This window comes from Aethalodelphis obliquidens, unplaced genomic scaffold (assembly GCF_003676395.1).
Source record: "Aethalodelphis obliquidens isolate GAN/ISIS:26980383/991018 unplaced genomic scaffold, ASM367639v1 scaffold18, whole genome shotgun sequence".
Classification (NCBI taxonomy): Eukaryota; Metazoa; Chordata; class Mammalia; order Artiodactyla; family Delphinidae; genus Aethalodelphis; species Aethalodelphis obliquidens.
The window spans coordinates 27649612-27666588 of NW_020837962.1; the positions used below are offsets into that span (position 1 = coordinate 27649612).

At 38.5% G+C, this 16977-nt stretch overlaps 1 protein-coding gene across 1 annotated transcript in view; it reads left to right on the top strand.

Moving 5' to 3' along the window:
• Positions 1 to 16738, top strand: part of TMX4 (thioredoxin related transmembrane protein 4) — a 42667-nt gene extending 25929 nt beyond the window's left edge. The window contains exons 6-8 of the mRNA XM_027118193.1: positions 6008 to 6109; positions 10729 to 10792; positions 12640 to 16738. Coding sequence (XP_026973994.1) covers positions 6008 to 6109; positions 10729 to 10792; positions 12640 to 13004 — 531 coding nt within the window. The 3' untranslated portion in view covers positions 13005 to 16738. The remainder of the gene's footprint in view (positions 1 to 6007; positions 6110 to 10728; positions 10793 to 12639) is intronic.
• The last annotated feature ends 239 nt before the right edge of the window (positions 16739 to 16977 follow it).

The window sequence follows — 16977 nt, forward strand, 5'->3', positions numbered from 1 at the left end:
GGGTGAACTAATAAATCCTACCAGATTTGACAAAATTGCTGTGAAATTAAATATATATCCTTAAAGTATTTCAAAAGATCTTTAGAAGTGAGTCCCTCCCTATATTTGTCTTTTCTAAGCTATGATTATAGGTCATGCATCATATTTGGAACTTAATATTCAGGGAGCTCATGAAGACTCTCTGTTTTTCATGCATTTACTGTATGTTTAGGGAAATTTAAGAACAAATTTTTGTGTCCTAGTTTCTCAGTTGTGTTATATTTCCTGCCTTGTGAGATACCTACTTTAGGGTTTTTTTTGTTTAATTTTTAAAACAGAAAGCAAATTGGTAACTTAGATTCAGTCTTTTTTTGGTTAAGATTTGTTAACTGTTTTTTTTGACATTTGTTTATCATATTAAACAATAACTAGCGTTTTTCCCTTTTCAGATAGTTTGAGTTTCATATGGTTTTCTTCTGATATTTTCGTAATATTGGCAAGAAGTTTATTCAAAGGTTGAGAATTATGAATTACAAACCAGGAACTGAGAGTAAGGGATTCAGCCTATTGCAGTATTTTGACAATAAAGGTTGATGGAGTCATATATTCTGATAGCTATCTGAAAACCTTATAGCTATATAATGTCTAATCCAAGAGGATTAATTAATAAGTGTGAGGAATCATCATCAAGATCTTAGCACAGAATCTATTATAACTGCAGGTCAAGAGATGAATTTGTTCTGAGGATTAAGAAGAGCTTAGATGGAAGCTGATTGTGACCTTCACACATTGTTAAAGAGTAGTTTTATGTTCAAAGATAGTACCAGGGAAAATAAATGATTGCTCAGACCTCTTATAGCTTGACTGATAAACAAGGAGTTGCAGTTTTTCATCATGTCATGCAAATGATTACGATGTGTGGCATTTGGAGCACATCAAGGCCAGGAGTTGATGTTTTATCTTTGTAGGCACAGTGCACAGCCTTGGGCAGCATGGATGGATTCTGTGTGGATGCATTGGACTTAAGAGAAAAGGCCATTTGGAGAATAGAATATGATCCATCTCTGAATAACCAATTAAGATGTTCTTATTAGGACTGAGAAGTAAAGTATATATGATATTTATATATTTTATATATACATATGTTCAGACTTTCCAGATATTTTTTAAAAGAACAAAAAATACAATTTTATAAGATAAACTGTAGAATTTGACAAACAGCAATTGCATTTTACATTCTATTAGGTCATTTTGTCTAATATTAATACCATATTTTTTCTCTCTGGTTAGTGTATACCTGGGATATTTTTTTCTACTTTCAACCTTTTTGTTGTTATGTTTTAAGTAAATCTTTTTAAAAGCATATAGCAAGAAGTAATTCTTTTCACTGATAAAGTTAGTCCATTTATATTTATTGGGGTCACTAATACATTTGCCCTGATTGTAGGTTGTGTGTGTATGTGTGGTGGGGGGCGGGGTGGGGATGTACATGACTAAAAGAATATAGATGGTAGGTTTGTAGGTTATTTTAGTCTCCTCATATGTGTACACATTACCTTAAATATCTATAATAGAAATCTGGTATTACTCTCTGTATCAGCATCTGGTTTCCTCAAGCCTCTTGACAAACTTTTGTAATTTCTTTTATTCTTAGAAACAAGTCCCCAGCCTTTCATCAAATCTCTGGGAAGGGCTCTCACCACTTGTGTTTTCAGAATTCAGCCCTTGTCCTCTTATTCAGAGGGTATGATCTCTGGCCTAGTGTGACCCAGTCCTTGGCTATGCATCAGTCTCTGATTCCCACTGCAACCTCTAGCTATAGTTTACCTTGTCCTTACAGAACTGCTGATACTTAAGCCCGTTCTCCTAGCTGACCACCTGGCTGCTCAGTTAGCTTATTTAGCTGGTTCTTCTCCTGTGCCCAAGATCCTCACATCAATGTTGAGTATGTAATTGTGGGGAACATAATCTGTTTTTAACTCAAGTCTAGATAATATAAAACTGCAGTGCAACTGTATTAACAGTGAACAGAAGAAACACAGCACTGGAACTAAAAGAGTGTAAAGACTCTGAGGAAGAAGGTAAAAACAGGGAAGAAAGAAAGACGCAGAGGGGCTAATGCCAGTGAGGCAAGATTGTTGATGCCAATCCACAGTCTCTTACCATACTGAGATTTTTGTGGATGCATAGACAGATAGGAGTCAGTCTTTTCTCAGCAGCAGTGTCCCATGGATGGGTTGCTAGTCCACCCGCTGTATGTTTCCCAACCCATTTGTTTTCCCTGCCATAGACAGTTGTTCTGTGCTTAGCATAGAACCTGGTGCCTATCATGTACTTGAGAACTGTTTTTTGTTACTTTTATTCATTATTCATTGTTGTCATCATTATTTTACTTTTTCCACTGATTAGTCAACAAGGAATACTTTATCTTTTTTCACTTATTTTTTAACCACGGTTGATAGGATTGAAATAGGGTTTTATGACAGTTGTACAATGTGTACTTTTGTTAACTAGGTTTAGCATTTGAATGTATTTAAGCATTACTTTATTTGTTGAATTTGTGCTGCTTACTGAGCTAATACAGGATGTAAGTTAATACCTCTCCTCAGTGTTACTGTTGTTATGAAAATATGCAGGCATATGGCAAATTTTAGTTACAATAAGGTAACTTATTGGACACGCTGTGTGATGGAGAAGATTTAATGATTTATCAGTTATCTCATGATGAGAATTAAAGGCCATGAATGTTTAGACTGGAGAATAACCAGAGTGAATTTTAAAACTCTAAAACATCCCCCTCTGTTTTAGATGGTGGTGTCTCTTCTCTTACTGTTTTTGGATTTTTTGTTGTTTGTAAAAATATCTGGAACCATATTACAGTGAGATGGTGCCCATCCACAAGTCACCTCCCCTCGAGCCTACAAGAGGCTGCAGATTTGTGTCTTGTTGGAGGTGTTGAGAGGGTAGAACATAGAAGGGGAAGTGAGCCCTTGGTGATCACTGGAGAAGGCTTTCTGAGCTACTCCCACACAGGGAGGATATTTTGAGGATTCTAATCTGTGTCTGAAAGGGGTTTAAGGATCATTCCCAAACTCCTCAGGGTATATCCTGGGATGCAGATGGGATTTAAATTCAAAAGGCTCTCTGTCCCTTGGGGCCAGCCCAGCTCTGAATGAGACTCTGCGACGCTGGGCTGGATGAGTGGTGCCCTTGGGCGGGATTTAACCTGACCTGCAGTAGTTCAGATCCCAGAGGGCTTGCTGGCCTCCCTGGGGAGGGGAGGCTCCACCTCTGACCCCTGGACACCTTGGCCTGGCTCCATTCCTTAAATCCATCTGACCACTGGTTGGAATATTCTTCTCATTTATTCTGCATTTAGTTCTCTCGTTCAAATGTATGTAGCCAAAATGTATGTAGCCAAAACTTAACTCTAATTCAGTCACCTATTGCAAAAGTATAAGGTATTGGGCCCAGCAGGCGACATTTTCGTGCATAAGTAAACAACAGGATGCTTCCTTGTAATGAGCATATATAATATTGAACTAGGTCAGTATTTTCCACAAGTGAAAACTGTTACTTTACCTGGCAACGAAAGGAAACACAGAAATCTAAAATTGAACCAGATCAGTTTTAATCAGTTATTATTTGGAAACATATATACAGCAAAACTTCAAGTGCCTAGTACCAGGAACCCTAATACTCTTAAAGGTACTCTGAAACCATCGTGGACTCAGACAAAGTAAACAGGTAAAGATTTGTGGCTACAGTTGTGAGAGCACAACTTGATTAATGAGGCTTTAGTAATAATCACCTAAAAAGACCACAAGATGGCAGAGTTTCTCTAAGAAGCTCAAATAAATCCTTTAAAGAGTGAGTTGATACAAGAAAATTGAAGTGGAACCTATTATAATATGAGGATGTTTTTGAAAGCACTAAGACTGTCTCAGAATGCAGTGATTCAAAGGCACACAATTTATTGAATCCTAGAAAATAACTTAGAAAATTTCTTGAGGGTCTCTTAAATCATTTATTTTGCAAAAGGGCACAAGACACTGTCCAGAAGGACTTATAACTGGATGCTGTTATTCATTCCAACTATATGGGCAGATATTACTTATAAAGCAAGTTCCAGAATTCATACATCCATGGGTCAGCACAAAGGAATACTGGCTTTCCATGTCTTCTAATTCTTTGGCACATTTCACAGTTTAATCTTGATGATGACATTGAATAATCAAGAAAAGCATAAATAAACTATGTTCAATATACAAAATTTCCTAAAGTAGAGAACTGTGCAATGCATCTTAAAACTTCCATTGAACGGAATTTGAATGAAACAACCTTTTGTATCCCAAATACCTCTTTTGCCTACTTGGGCTGCAGAATACTAGATTATTCTTTTTTTTTTTTTTTTTTTTTCAGTACGCAGGCCTCTCACTGTTGTGGCCTCTCCCGTTGCGGAGCACAGGCTCCGGACGTGCAGGCTCAGTGGCCATGGCTCACGGGCCTAGCCGCTCTGCGGCATGTAGGATCTTCCCGGACCGGGGCACGAACCCGTGTCCCCTCTGTCGTCAGGTGGACTCTCAACCACTGCGCCACCAGGGAAGCCCTAGATTATTCTTAATAAATAATTGCCCTGGCTGAAGACAGAGTGACGACCAGTGCCATCAGCAGAGGACAGATGACAGTTTTTCAAATCAAGAGTTGTTTGCATTTCTTATGAATAGTTTAAGGATTTGCTAGTATCTTTTTCTTATTCAATAAATATTTATTGAACACTGATTATGTGTATTTAAAAACTTGATGAGTCTTTAGATATATCTCTACTGCTGAGTAAAAAATTGGAGAGAAGAGATCTCAGATTATTCTAGATCAGTTAACAAGCTTTTTTGTTTATTATTCTGAATTAAGCCAGAATAAAATATATTATTTAATTGTATTGACAGTTATAAACTGAGAAACCAATGGGAGATAGTCGAGTAACTTAGGTTTTGAGAAATATTAAAATAGAATCTTGGCCTCATTTTCATCAACCTTACCAGTTCTAGGCAAGTCATTCAGTCATTATCTCTGCTTGCTGGTGGCATTTAGCTTGGAGCCATTTCATCCTGTGCCCAGTAATTTTATAGATAAAACTATCTATAGACATAACAAAATCATAAAACTATTGGTTTTTTAGTGAATGTTTTTAAAGCTGTAAGAGCCTAAAATAGATTATCACAAAGCCATCATGAGGCAGCATGGCTCTTGCAAGTCCATATATAAATGTGCTTTGACTCCAGACTGGCAGGCTCATATCTGTAATTCCTGTATGATTTAGCATGTAAATAATTTCTAGCTAAGATTGTATCTCCTCACTTATTTTTTAGTGTTTGGCATCAAATAGAGTCCCAGGGGACAGTAAACAAGAAGGGATGTGCACTCTATTTGAAGACCGATGAAATCTTATTTGTTCATAATGAATTAACTGGAAAATGTCTTCTATTATTACATTCAGGTTTTATGGTGATTAGGAAAGTTGTTAAGGATGAGTGAGGGTAGAGCAATAATAAGAGTCTGATTAGAAAAGGAAGCACAGAGACATTTTAAATGGTTGATGTTCCGTAAGTAGTAATTTAGTTCTACTTAAAAATTGGTAAAGGCCCAAGAAGTTTAATTTTTTATGGATGCCATATTATGAGTAAAAATTAAGGTTATAAATTATTAGGGCAGAGTGACAAAAAAAATCTCAGGATGGAAGAAGGGACTAGATAACCAATTCTACCAGAGTTCTATTTGATCATGAACTTTAAGGAAGTATAACTTTTACTACATATGACCTTGATTATTACTCTCAGATTCTCAATGTTGTAAAATTTGACTTGTTCTTGAAGAATCATGTAGATGCATGAACTGCTGGACGACCTTTGTGGGGGCTCATATAAGTAGAAACAATTTGCAGACTTGAGTTATAGATAAAGAGGGAGATTCAGACATTCTTAGTCCTCATTATAAATATATTTTTTTTACTTTTTTCTTCTGATTACAGCATCTTCACAACTATTTCACAGTGACCCTTGGAGTTCCTGCTTGGTGTTCTTACGTCTTTTTCATCATAGCCACCTTGATTTTTGGCCTTTTCATGGGTCTGGTAAGAGATAATGCCAATCTTTTTTCTTGTCTTTAAAGCCAGTTGGTTTCATGCAAAACTGGAAAGCAGCCAAGAAAGAAAAAGCTCATAAACAAACATCATTTTGCGTGTAATCTAAGCAGTTAAATAATATTTGCTTGTTTGATACTGCTTTCAATGGAAATTTGAGAAATACTGGAAAATTCATTAAATTATTATTGCCTAATCCTGTCTCTTAAATATTCTGAAGTCGTGTGCTACCCAAAATATAGGCAGTAATGAAGAAAGAAATAGAGACTTACTCGAATTCATAGTCAGTTTCCAAGACAACTGAGTCAGCTGTGAATTCACAAATTGCCTACTTGATTAGAACATTGTGATGATAAGACCAAAGCTGTGAATTTGTTCCTTGGGTGAACAAGATGATCTTTCCTGTTCGTATACTCAAATTGAACCTCTAAACTCACCAGCTGCTTATACATACACTGCAGTTTTCCCCAGGTGGAGTGTGTAAGATAATGTGGATAAAAAACACAATCATTATTATGTGAAAAAATAAGATGCAAACCACATCACTATGTCTTCTTTGGATATGAAAATTACTATCCATTAGGTATGTGTGTATTTTCTCCCTAGAGTTAGGTAAGTGTTGGAATAATACATTTATTTACTTAACTATATAGGCAACTATAAATGTTTGGGCGTGTTTTACTCTTGGTTGTATATATTTTTGAAATCTTTCTCTTTACCTACACTTGATCAGTTTGGGCTTTAAAGTCTAAGAAGTTCGTAAAAGTTACTATACTATATACTAATCACATAGCCCTTAAACACTGTATGATAGGAATAATTGATGATCACTAAAAATTTGTATGAAAAGGACAGCCCTTTAGGTAAGATTGTCTTAAAGTCTATCCTTACACTTTGTAATGTATTTCAGCTCTTTTGCAAGGTCTTTTAAAAAATAAGCTTAAAATGTTAGCAGTCGCCTTTATAGCAAGTCACAACTTGGTACTACAAAGTCATATTCCAAGAAGCCAAGGAAGCTCGATTTTATTTTGCCATGAACATGCTTACTTCGTATTATGGTTTATATTTGTCATTTGATTGCTGATGTTAACTTCATGGGTGGGGATAGAACTTAGATACGTCATTCATTAGGTCCTAGGTATGTTCCATTCTGCTGCATTAGTCTTACTGCTAACTAACATTTCCCTGATGCTCTGGCCTAAAATGATTTGACTTTGGATATAACTTTGACTTTGGATATAAATGTGCTTCTCCCATCTACCGTCTACTCTGGAGCTGCATGAGTGTGAGGCTTCTGTAGGGGGAACAGTATGAGATCCTGGGTGATTCTGAGATGGAATTATGGGGTATGTAGTTTGAGTGTGGGCCTATTGGAAGATCACTGAAAACTCTTCTCACATAAAAAGTTTTAGAATTTTACTTTTGAGGTTGACCATAAGTCCAAGAAGTCAAGCCTGCCTAAGCCCTAAGTTATTTGGAAACTTAGAGTCAAATAATCAGTGTAGGAAGGTTATTAGAGGCTTGACGTGAAGAAAGAAGAGAGTTGATTCTAGACTATTCAAGTGACTAAGTGATAGAGATTACTGTTCCTTCATAAGAAGTTGGGAAGAGAATGTTATTTAAGGAAATAATAATTTCAAAGCAGTAATAGACTCATACATTTTCTGTTAATACATTTCCATAAAATAGCAAACACATGTCTCTGCTCAAAATGCCTCTTCTACAACTGTAACATGTTAAAAGAAACACAACAGCTAGAATTTTTGCCTTCAATGAGGTCTGCAGGTGATCAGTTCATTGCTCTGTGTCACCTTTGCCATTAACTGGGGGCTGAAAGCAAGGCCCAGTGTGCAGTTATGTGAAACTTGGTCTTGGTGACCTTGGAGGGTCTCCTTCCCTCTATGAGTCTTTATGGAGTTTAACTTATGCAGTGGCCAGAAAGGGCAGGATGTTTTCCATAAGAAGTGATTTCCGGATCAAGTCATTGTTTCCCATAAGCCTGACTATTACATTTCCTATTTTTCCTTAATTTTAAAAGATGGGAAGTCAAAACAAGGCTGCTAGTTTGATTTTTGCTTGCTGTCTTGATTGAGCCTAGTGGTTGAAATATTTTACTAAATGTTATTTTTCACATGTAAACAAAGAGCTCAGTTTTAGAAATCAAGTATATATTTTGCATTTTAAACCAATATGGGAAAGATCCTTAAGTGCATAGTCTGTGTATCAAATCACTCAGGCCGCATCATTTTCTGACATCAGCAACTCTGCTTTGAAGGGTGGAAGATAGCAAATCTGTAGACAGGCAGAAAAGCAATGGAAAACACAGGTAGCAATCTTTTGCCTCTGTTATCTGGTCTCCATTTCGGTTGGTAGGTATGGACACTGTCTGGATTTTGCAGCTTGGGTGGACTATTTTTCTACATGCTGCTGACCAGTTCCTAGTGGAAGAAAGTTTCATCTTTCCTGTGAAAGATGGCAAATCCGTCTACTCTCCTCTTTTAGATGCCTGGCTGTCTGCTAAGCTGAAACCTGAAAATCTAACCATGGAAGGGAAGATGAAGATGAGGACACCAATCCTATATAGACCCTGTTTTTAAACAGTACCATTCTTAGTGGCTCAGAAAGTGACTCATCCCAAGGGAGTGGTTCTTGAGACTGGAAAATAGATCCTGAACTGATAGAATGAGAGGGTTTTCCTCCCAATTTCTGGGAAGGAAGACAGTATAATGGAATTATATACTCTTAGAGATATAAAACAGCCCTTAGTGATAGACTAGTCCCAAGCCTGTCCTTTCAAGAGAAAGTGCAAGTGAGAGAACAGTTAAGTGACTTGCCCAGGGTCACACAGCTGACAAGGTTGAGGCTGGTGTCCCATAAGTCTGTGCTAGGCCCCCTTACCTAGCGCTCTAGATGGCCCAGGTATCTCACAGGTGGGACTTACTCCCTCCCAGGCTTTGTTGTAAATGCCAGTTATTTGTCACTGGCAGGTGTTTCTTCTTTCCCTTGCAATGTGTCAGGACCAAAAATTTCCCCTCCAGTTGGTATTAAGAAAGCCAAAAGGAAAAAAAAAAAAAAAAGTCACAAAGAACATTATGTCCAGTGAATAGCTACTATAAGCAAGTGACTGTCATATTAGAAATAGGTTTTCAACCTCAGTCTTTTCAGATGGAGATGTTTTCCTCTTTGCTGTTCAAATCAATTTGATGGCTTGGAGCTTGTTCCTTCCCAAGGAGGAACACTGCCCAGCACATGGGTCTCCTCAGCCTGGCATTTAGGCCTTTCTCTGGATCCAAGAGCCCCTGTGGTCCAGTTTGGTGTCGCTTACAAGAGCCAGATAGCTGCTGCTGCCCTTCCGCTCCTGACCATGCCCAGGACCCTAAATGCCACCTTTCAAGTGGTCATTCTAGAGTCTTCCCCACCCCCATAACTGGTTGTAATCTCTGTATCTCTTAAGTATCTATCAAAGAGCTTTCTTCATTTTTTATGAGACCCCTGTTCCATATTGCTTCTTAATTAGACTGCCATTTTTTTCTCTTTTTGAACCCTTCCCCTCAGAAGTTAACATGATATCTTGAACCTAATGAGGCAAATATTAAGTAAGTAATAAATGAATATACAGATGGTAATAAAGTGAGGTTCTCATTTGATGTTTATAAAATGGAATCAAAAGGGCAATGACTTTGGGTTTTTTAAATTTTAGAGCCCCTTAAAAACATATTTATGAAGTACTATTCCTATTTTAAAGACTGGGCAGTTGTTCAAAGTGTAGGTGAACTCCAGGAGTTAGCTAGGTAAAAGAGGAACTGTGAAGCCCTTCTCAGTGGGCAGCTTCCTCCTGTGCTGACTTCTCTGTGTTGTGCACTGTGTAGGGGAGGACATGGGGAGGGCGTAGAGAGCGAGGGGCTCCCGCTGACTTGGCCCCGATTCACACGTCGTCCTGTCAGTTTCATCACCACGGCCCACACCATCCAGGCCTGGAACATGGACTAGAATGAACCTGCCTCTTAGGAGCTTGTGGTTTATCAAGGGAAACAGCATGTTTATAGTAAGTAGCAAGTGACTCAATGCTGCATTCAAGGTCAGAGGTGTGAAGCCAGTCAATCACTGTTTAAAATAGGATTTAGTTCACATCACTGAAGTGTTTTCTCACAGTTGGTCCCTGTAGTAATTTCTTATAGGACTCTTAAGAATTCTACACCCTGAAGTATTCTTCCACACAATCAGGGTTACCCACTGGTGAGAGACAACCCATGTACAGACTACTTTTATTTGTCAGAATATGTTTTCTTTTTTAAAGATCACTTTAGACTTGGCTGATAGTGTCTGTTTTCTTACACTTGCTTGATTCATCTATTTTTAGCGGTCTGTGTGTATACATTTGACTTTGTGACCCCTGTTCTACAGTTAATAGTGTTTTCCTATGTTATATCACATTTGAAAAATAGAAAATTCTTAATTATACCCTTGTCTTTTTTTGAGGACTTTTGACCAATTGCTGTGTATTGATATTTGTCTATGAATGTCTGGTTATAGAAGCAGGACCTAACTTTGAGGTTGTTTGGTAACAAATGTCCTATCCACTCACTGTGAAATCACTTTTTTCCCTCCAGGTCTTGGTGGTCATATCAGAATGTTTCTATCTGCCACTTCCAAGGCATTTATCTGAAGGTTCTGGTAAGTATGACAGATTCATGAAATAGAGTATTTTTGGAATTCTGTGGTGTGCCCTTTCATGCTCATATAGATAGTGGATTTTTCCCCTGATTTGCTAGGTGACCAAACCATCACCATTACCAAATTCCTTTGAAATATGTTCTCTAGATAGATTTGAGCAAAAATTCTTTTTTTCTCCTCTCTTAAATTAAGGAACATTTCATTTTGGCAATTGCTTTTTCCCTTGAATTGTTTGCCCTTCATTAATCGGTTGACATCTTTTCCTTCATTGAAACTGGAATGAGCAGGGAGGGAGGGGAACTGACACTTACTGAGTGTCTACTGTGTGCCAGTAACTGTCCTGAGTCCTTTAAAAGCCATCTCCCCAAATCCTTTCACTATTTCACACTGTTCCTGGGACCAAATACCCCTGAATTTCCATGCTTTTATTCCTATTGTTTGCATGAAGACTCTTTTTTATTTTTTGGCTGGCTGTGCAGTGAGGCATGTGGGTTCTTAGTTCCACGACCAGAGATTGAACCCATGTCCCCTGGAGCGGAAGCGCAGAGTCTTAACTACTGGACTGCCAGGGAAGTCCCCATGAAGACTCTTATGAGATTTCATAATTGTTGAATTTTATGTGGGAGTTCAACTAAATAAGCTTATATTTCTTTTTAGTTCTTGACGTTTTTAAGGCTTTGAAACTTCCATATATAATTATAAAATATGTTCCTTTGAATTCTTAAAAGTAACAGAATCCCATTTTAAAACAACTTAGGGGAAAAAAGAAAAATTTATTAGTTCACAAAACTGAAAAATCCAGGGATGTTCTGGCTTCATGCACAGCCCAAGGGATGATAGTTTCTACTTCATGAAGCTGATTCAGTAGCTTTCAACAGCCCCAACTCACATTTTATCAGCTTAGCAGTCCCTGTAGAAAGAGAGAAAGCTTTTGCTCCTGACTCTGGCCAAAAACTTACTCTGATTGACTTGGCTTAAGTCACAGTTCTGAACCAATCACCATGACCAGTGAGTGGGTCACTGAACATTCTACACGGTATAAAATACAGAGCACAAAGAAACCTTTGCCCTCCATGCCCCTGGGCTGTGCCAAATTCAACATGGTTAGTGAAGTCTCCAGAGAGAGGTCGAGAGGCCATGGGTGGGGCCAGGATGCCATCCAGAGATCTGTCCTGTGTGATAACATAGTTCCAAGATGGAGAAGACTGTCATAATGCCCCATTGTTTCATTTCACAGCTAAATGTACTCAATTGCTGAATGACCTTTCTTTAATTGAAGTATAGTTGATGTGCAATGTTATATTAGTTTCAGGTGTACAACAGAGAGATTTGATATTTTTATAGATTATACTCCATTTTAAGTTATTATAAAATATTGCTGGGGCTTCCCTGGTGGTGCAGTGGTTGAGAGTCTGCCTGCCGATGCAGGAGACACGGGTTCGTGCCCCGGTCCGGGAAGATCCCACATGCCGCGGAGCGGCTGGGCCCGCGAGCCATGGCCGCTGAGCCTGCGCGTCCGGAGCCTGTGCTCCGCAACGGGAGAGGCCACAACCGTGAGAGGCCCGCATACTGGAAAAGAAAAAAAAAAAATTGCTTATATCCCTATGCTGTACATTACATCCTGTGTCTTATTGATTTTGTACCTAGTAGCTTGTACCTCTTACCCCCTTCCCCTATCTTGCCCCTCCCTGTTGGTAACCACTGGTTTGTTCTCTGTATGAGTCTGTTTCTGTTTAGTTATATTCATTTGTTTTATTTTTTTAGATTCCACATACTAGTGAAAACATACAGTATTTGTGAATGCCCATTGTTTATTCAGAGAATGTTCCCCTCTCTTCCCTCCACAGAGCAGAATCTTAGGTCAGGGGAGGCTCATACAACTGAACAGTTGCAGGATGCAGAGGAAGGAAAGGATGATTCAAATGAGGAAGAAAACAAGGACAGCCTTGTAGATGATGAAGAAGAGAAAGAAGACCTTGGTTATGAGGAAGAAGCAGAGGAGGACGAGGAGGACAGCCCGGCTGCTGGCATGGACGAGAAGAGGAGTGATGCCCGGGACCAGGGGCCCCTGAGGGAGGCCCAGGAGGATGAAGGACCTGCTGGGACTGAAGAGAATGCCCCAGAGCAGCCCTGTCCAGCTGGCACAGAGGCAGCGGAAGACACAGTGAGACAGCGCAGAAGTCAGCATGCCGACAAGGGACCGTCAGCCTGATGACAGTGTTTCCAAGGATACAGACCAAAAGAATATGTCTGCTTCCTTCTGGTCTGCAGTTTAAACCAAATCCTTATTTTTTCTTGAATGAGCAAGCTTCTCTTAAAAAATGATCTCTAGCCCATGTAGTCTCATGGCATTATTCTCATATATGTTAAGGAGAATCTTTCAGGCATGACAGGGTACAGAAAAACAAACATGCTGTTAGGGTCTGTTTGGGACCTGTGATGAGAACAAATTCATTTCCTTGGGGCCCCAGAGTTTTGACCAGAGGAAGCAATCCCCAGCCATTGTGAGCACTGTTCATGGGCAGTAGACAGGGCTGCAGGCCCCTAACATGAAAGTAGGGCGAATGAACGTCCTCAGGGTGTAGCTGATAACTTGCTTCCTCTTCTTGTATTGAATATTTATTTTTGTCAAACTGTAAGAAACGTCGGGTACCATAGTACAAGTGTACTTTTTAGAGACAGAACTTGAGAGGGCCTTGGATATTATTGTAGAAAAGAGCTTGGAAATCTTCCTAACTCTCTAAATCTCCTTTCTTATGTTTTATTTCTTACCTTTAGCATTTCCAACTTTCCCACCATGGGCCTGCAGGCCCCTCACACTCTTCACAATCTGTCCTCAGTGAGAGGACTCAGACAGCAGTCTACTTGACATCTGCTGCGTTTATTCCACCTTAAGGGTTTAGATAATCAAGAAGCACAGCCCATGAAGCCATGACTGCCAAGCATCTCAAATGTTGTAACCTTTGGAGATTCAAAAGGAAGTAGGGGTTTTACAAGAGAGATTTTTCTTGTTGTTTTTAGCCAAAATGTCATTTTTTTTTTTCAAAAAGTTCCTTTAGCAATATTCTTTTTGAAGCCAGAAGTCTCCTAAGTCTTGCCAGTACAAGGTAGTCATATGAAGAAAACTTGAATACTGTGTTGTTTTGTTTCTATCTCAAGGGGTTCCCTGGCTCTTGAACCACTTTAATAATAACTGAAAAACCATTTCTGGTTTTCCTTCAGTGATGTGCTTTTGGTGAAAGAATTAATGAAAGTGTATATCTGGAAATGAAAGATTTGGTTTCGTTTCCTTCTTCCTTAATCTTGTAAAGAATTTTATCCCTGTAAATCTCTCAATACTCAATCTGCTAAAAGTACCCAGGGGGCCCAATGTCTTTTAAAAAATCCATCCATCTACCTGATTTGCGTCTTAGAATAAATTCATAATATTAGATTCCAAGCTTATGAAAGATGTCTAAAGTTGATCCTACACCCCTTTGGGTCCAGACGGAATAATAAGTAGTACAGGTTTATGAAATTCAAAAAGCTTCTGTCATCTTTAAAAAGAAAAACGCAGCATATGCCTATCTGGCTGTTTCAATAACCCTTACGTTGTACTAACTTTGAACTCGGGCTCACTGGAGGAAGGGGAGGTTCTGAAACTCTACCCTGGTGTGGCTGAAGGAATCTGTTGCAAGCCTCATACAAAGGGAGTTTTTATTCTGACGGAATCCAGTTTTTAGAGTTGGTTGTTTTTCATCTTCCCAACTCAGTGACCTGACAGTCTCATCCCCCAGTGCGGTGACATTCATTAAGAGTTGCCAATAATTTTTTTCTTCAGACAGCAACACGACCTCAAGTTTGAGGCTATCACAGAACTGACAGACTGGGAAAACCTTGACTTGTGCTCATTTCTTGCCCCTCCCACCATCTGGGGCTCTGATACCTCCTCACCCAAAGCACCATGGTTCTGAGGGAGGCAGCTGCATCTCCCTGATACCAGGAAGCCTTTCTGGATCAGAGCTGAGCTGGATCTGCCCTCCTGTCACTGGATTTTCTTTCTTTTCTAATCAGCTGAAACAAAGTTTTCAAAGATCATTGAGTTCAAGTTCAAGGGTATGGAAAAAGAAGGGTTTCATAGTTTGGCTTTTCTGTACAATACCTCCTCCCCCGCAACGTTGAAATCTTTTTTTTTTTAAGTGGAGTATTTCACTAAAGGAGAAGGAATGAAGAAGTAAAGTCTACTTTGGCTTTTTATAAATGTAAGGCCAGTTCCCAGTTGGGCTCCAAATAGTATCTGATTATATAATGAGACATGTATTTTCTTTCTCAGCGATACTTAAAAAAATTGGAGGAAGAGGAATAAAACAGTTTGGAGAACCAGATCCATTAAAAGTTGAAGTATCTGGCTACAGGGACCATTTTTCCTGTTTTGTTTTTGTTTTAATATTCTGATGAAAGATGTATACATCTAATTTAATTTCTTTCCACTTCTAGCCTTTAGGTTCATTTTCAATACTTACTGAATATAAAATTAAACGAAAAAAGTCAACCCAAAATAATTTAAAATTAAATTAACATTTCAATAGGATTGATAGACTTTTCCTTTAGATAATATATTTAATACAGAAGTCAAGTGCATGGAAACATGATTTTGATTGAAAAAATAAAAGTCATGCCTCCCTATATTACAATATCAGTTATTTAGTTACAGAATAGTATTTTATGTATATCAAAATTAGGCAAATAAAACTTCATTTGGGAATGGGGGTGCAGTGCTTTATGTGTGAGTAGTGGGAATGGGGTGCCTGTTCACTGATTAGAGGGAAAATCTGAAACTTCTAGGTACATTTTCCTTAGTTTCTTTCTTTTATTATTCATCTCTTGCCAGACCACCCCAGCTTGCTTAGAGATCTCATGCTGAAGCAACATATAGGCAATCCCACTTCCTTCTTTCCCTTTGAAATGTAAGCATGAATGGGGCAAGGCCTGCTCATTCAGCTCACAGGGCCTGGCACCACATGGGCACGCACCCCCAGCCTGATCTTGGGAACACAATCCCTGTTAGCCACAGGCCTCTCTGACTACAAAAAGAAATGCAGAATTACTAATGTGACAAAAAGCAAACAAGCTTTGGTCAGGTTGATGTTGATGGTGGAGAAAGCCAAATTTTGACTCTCTTATGGCCCATATCCTTGTTGATAGCTATGGTGTTTCTCCAGGACTTGGGTATGTGTAATTTGGGTAGATGATAAAAGTGTCTTTTAAGGCAAGTACTTGGCATGTGACTTTTTATTACCAAGTCCTTTAAGAGTGGAGCCTGTTTTACAGAATAGGAAACATTAAAGAGTCCAAAAAAGGGTAGAAATGATAGGATGTACCTGAGCTTTTAGCATAAAACCTTAAATTGGCATGAAGTGAGAGAAAGAAGGGGAAGATTGGTGCTTTTGCTAATGTGTCTCAGTAGTCTCGATATGTCCTTCATCTCAGTGTTAAAGTGTTATTTCTGCCAGTATTCTAAATGTGTGGTTGACCCATTCTTTCAATATAATATCTTGGGAAGTATTCATGTAAATCTTTTGCGCTAATAGAAAAGTTCCTTCTTGTTTAGTATCTGTTTACCTCAGTCCTACATTCTGATCCCTTATAGCTTGTTTTGAAAACCAAACATGGAGTCATCAAGTCTGATGAACCCAGATGGGGCAGTTTTTTGAGCATCTTTCCTGAACCAGGAGGTTTGGTTGAAAGGCCTTTGATAGTTTCAGACCAGGACATGTGGCCTTCAGATGGCTTATTTTCAGTGAAGTTTCTTGTGAACTGTGACATATGTGACTCATACAACTTTAACATGTTTCTGATGTATTTTAATCATATTTGTTACTAAATAGCTTCTTCGTGCAAATGCAGCTTTTATACTAAAAATACTGTTTATTTGTATTGTAATACATTATAAATTCATTATTTATATTCTTGGAATGGTCTTAATCTTTAAGCCTAGTGATAATTATTTTTTTCTTCATGTCTGTATTTTTTGCTTCTGTAGCAACTGGAGTGGGAAATCAGGATATGAGTCTCAAGCAGGGCATTGCCTGAATTACAAATCACATTATCACAGAATTGTATATCATCCTTGATGCTATTTGTTTTCATTTTATTGTAAATTTCCACTTGCATCGAAACCTAATGATAGTGATAACTAAGTAAAA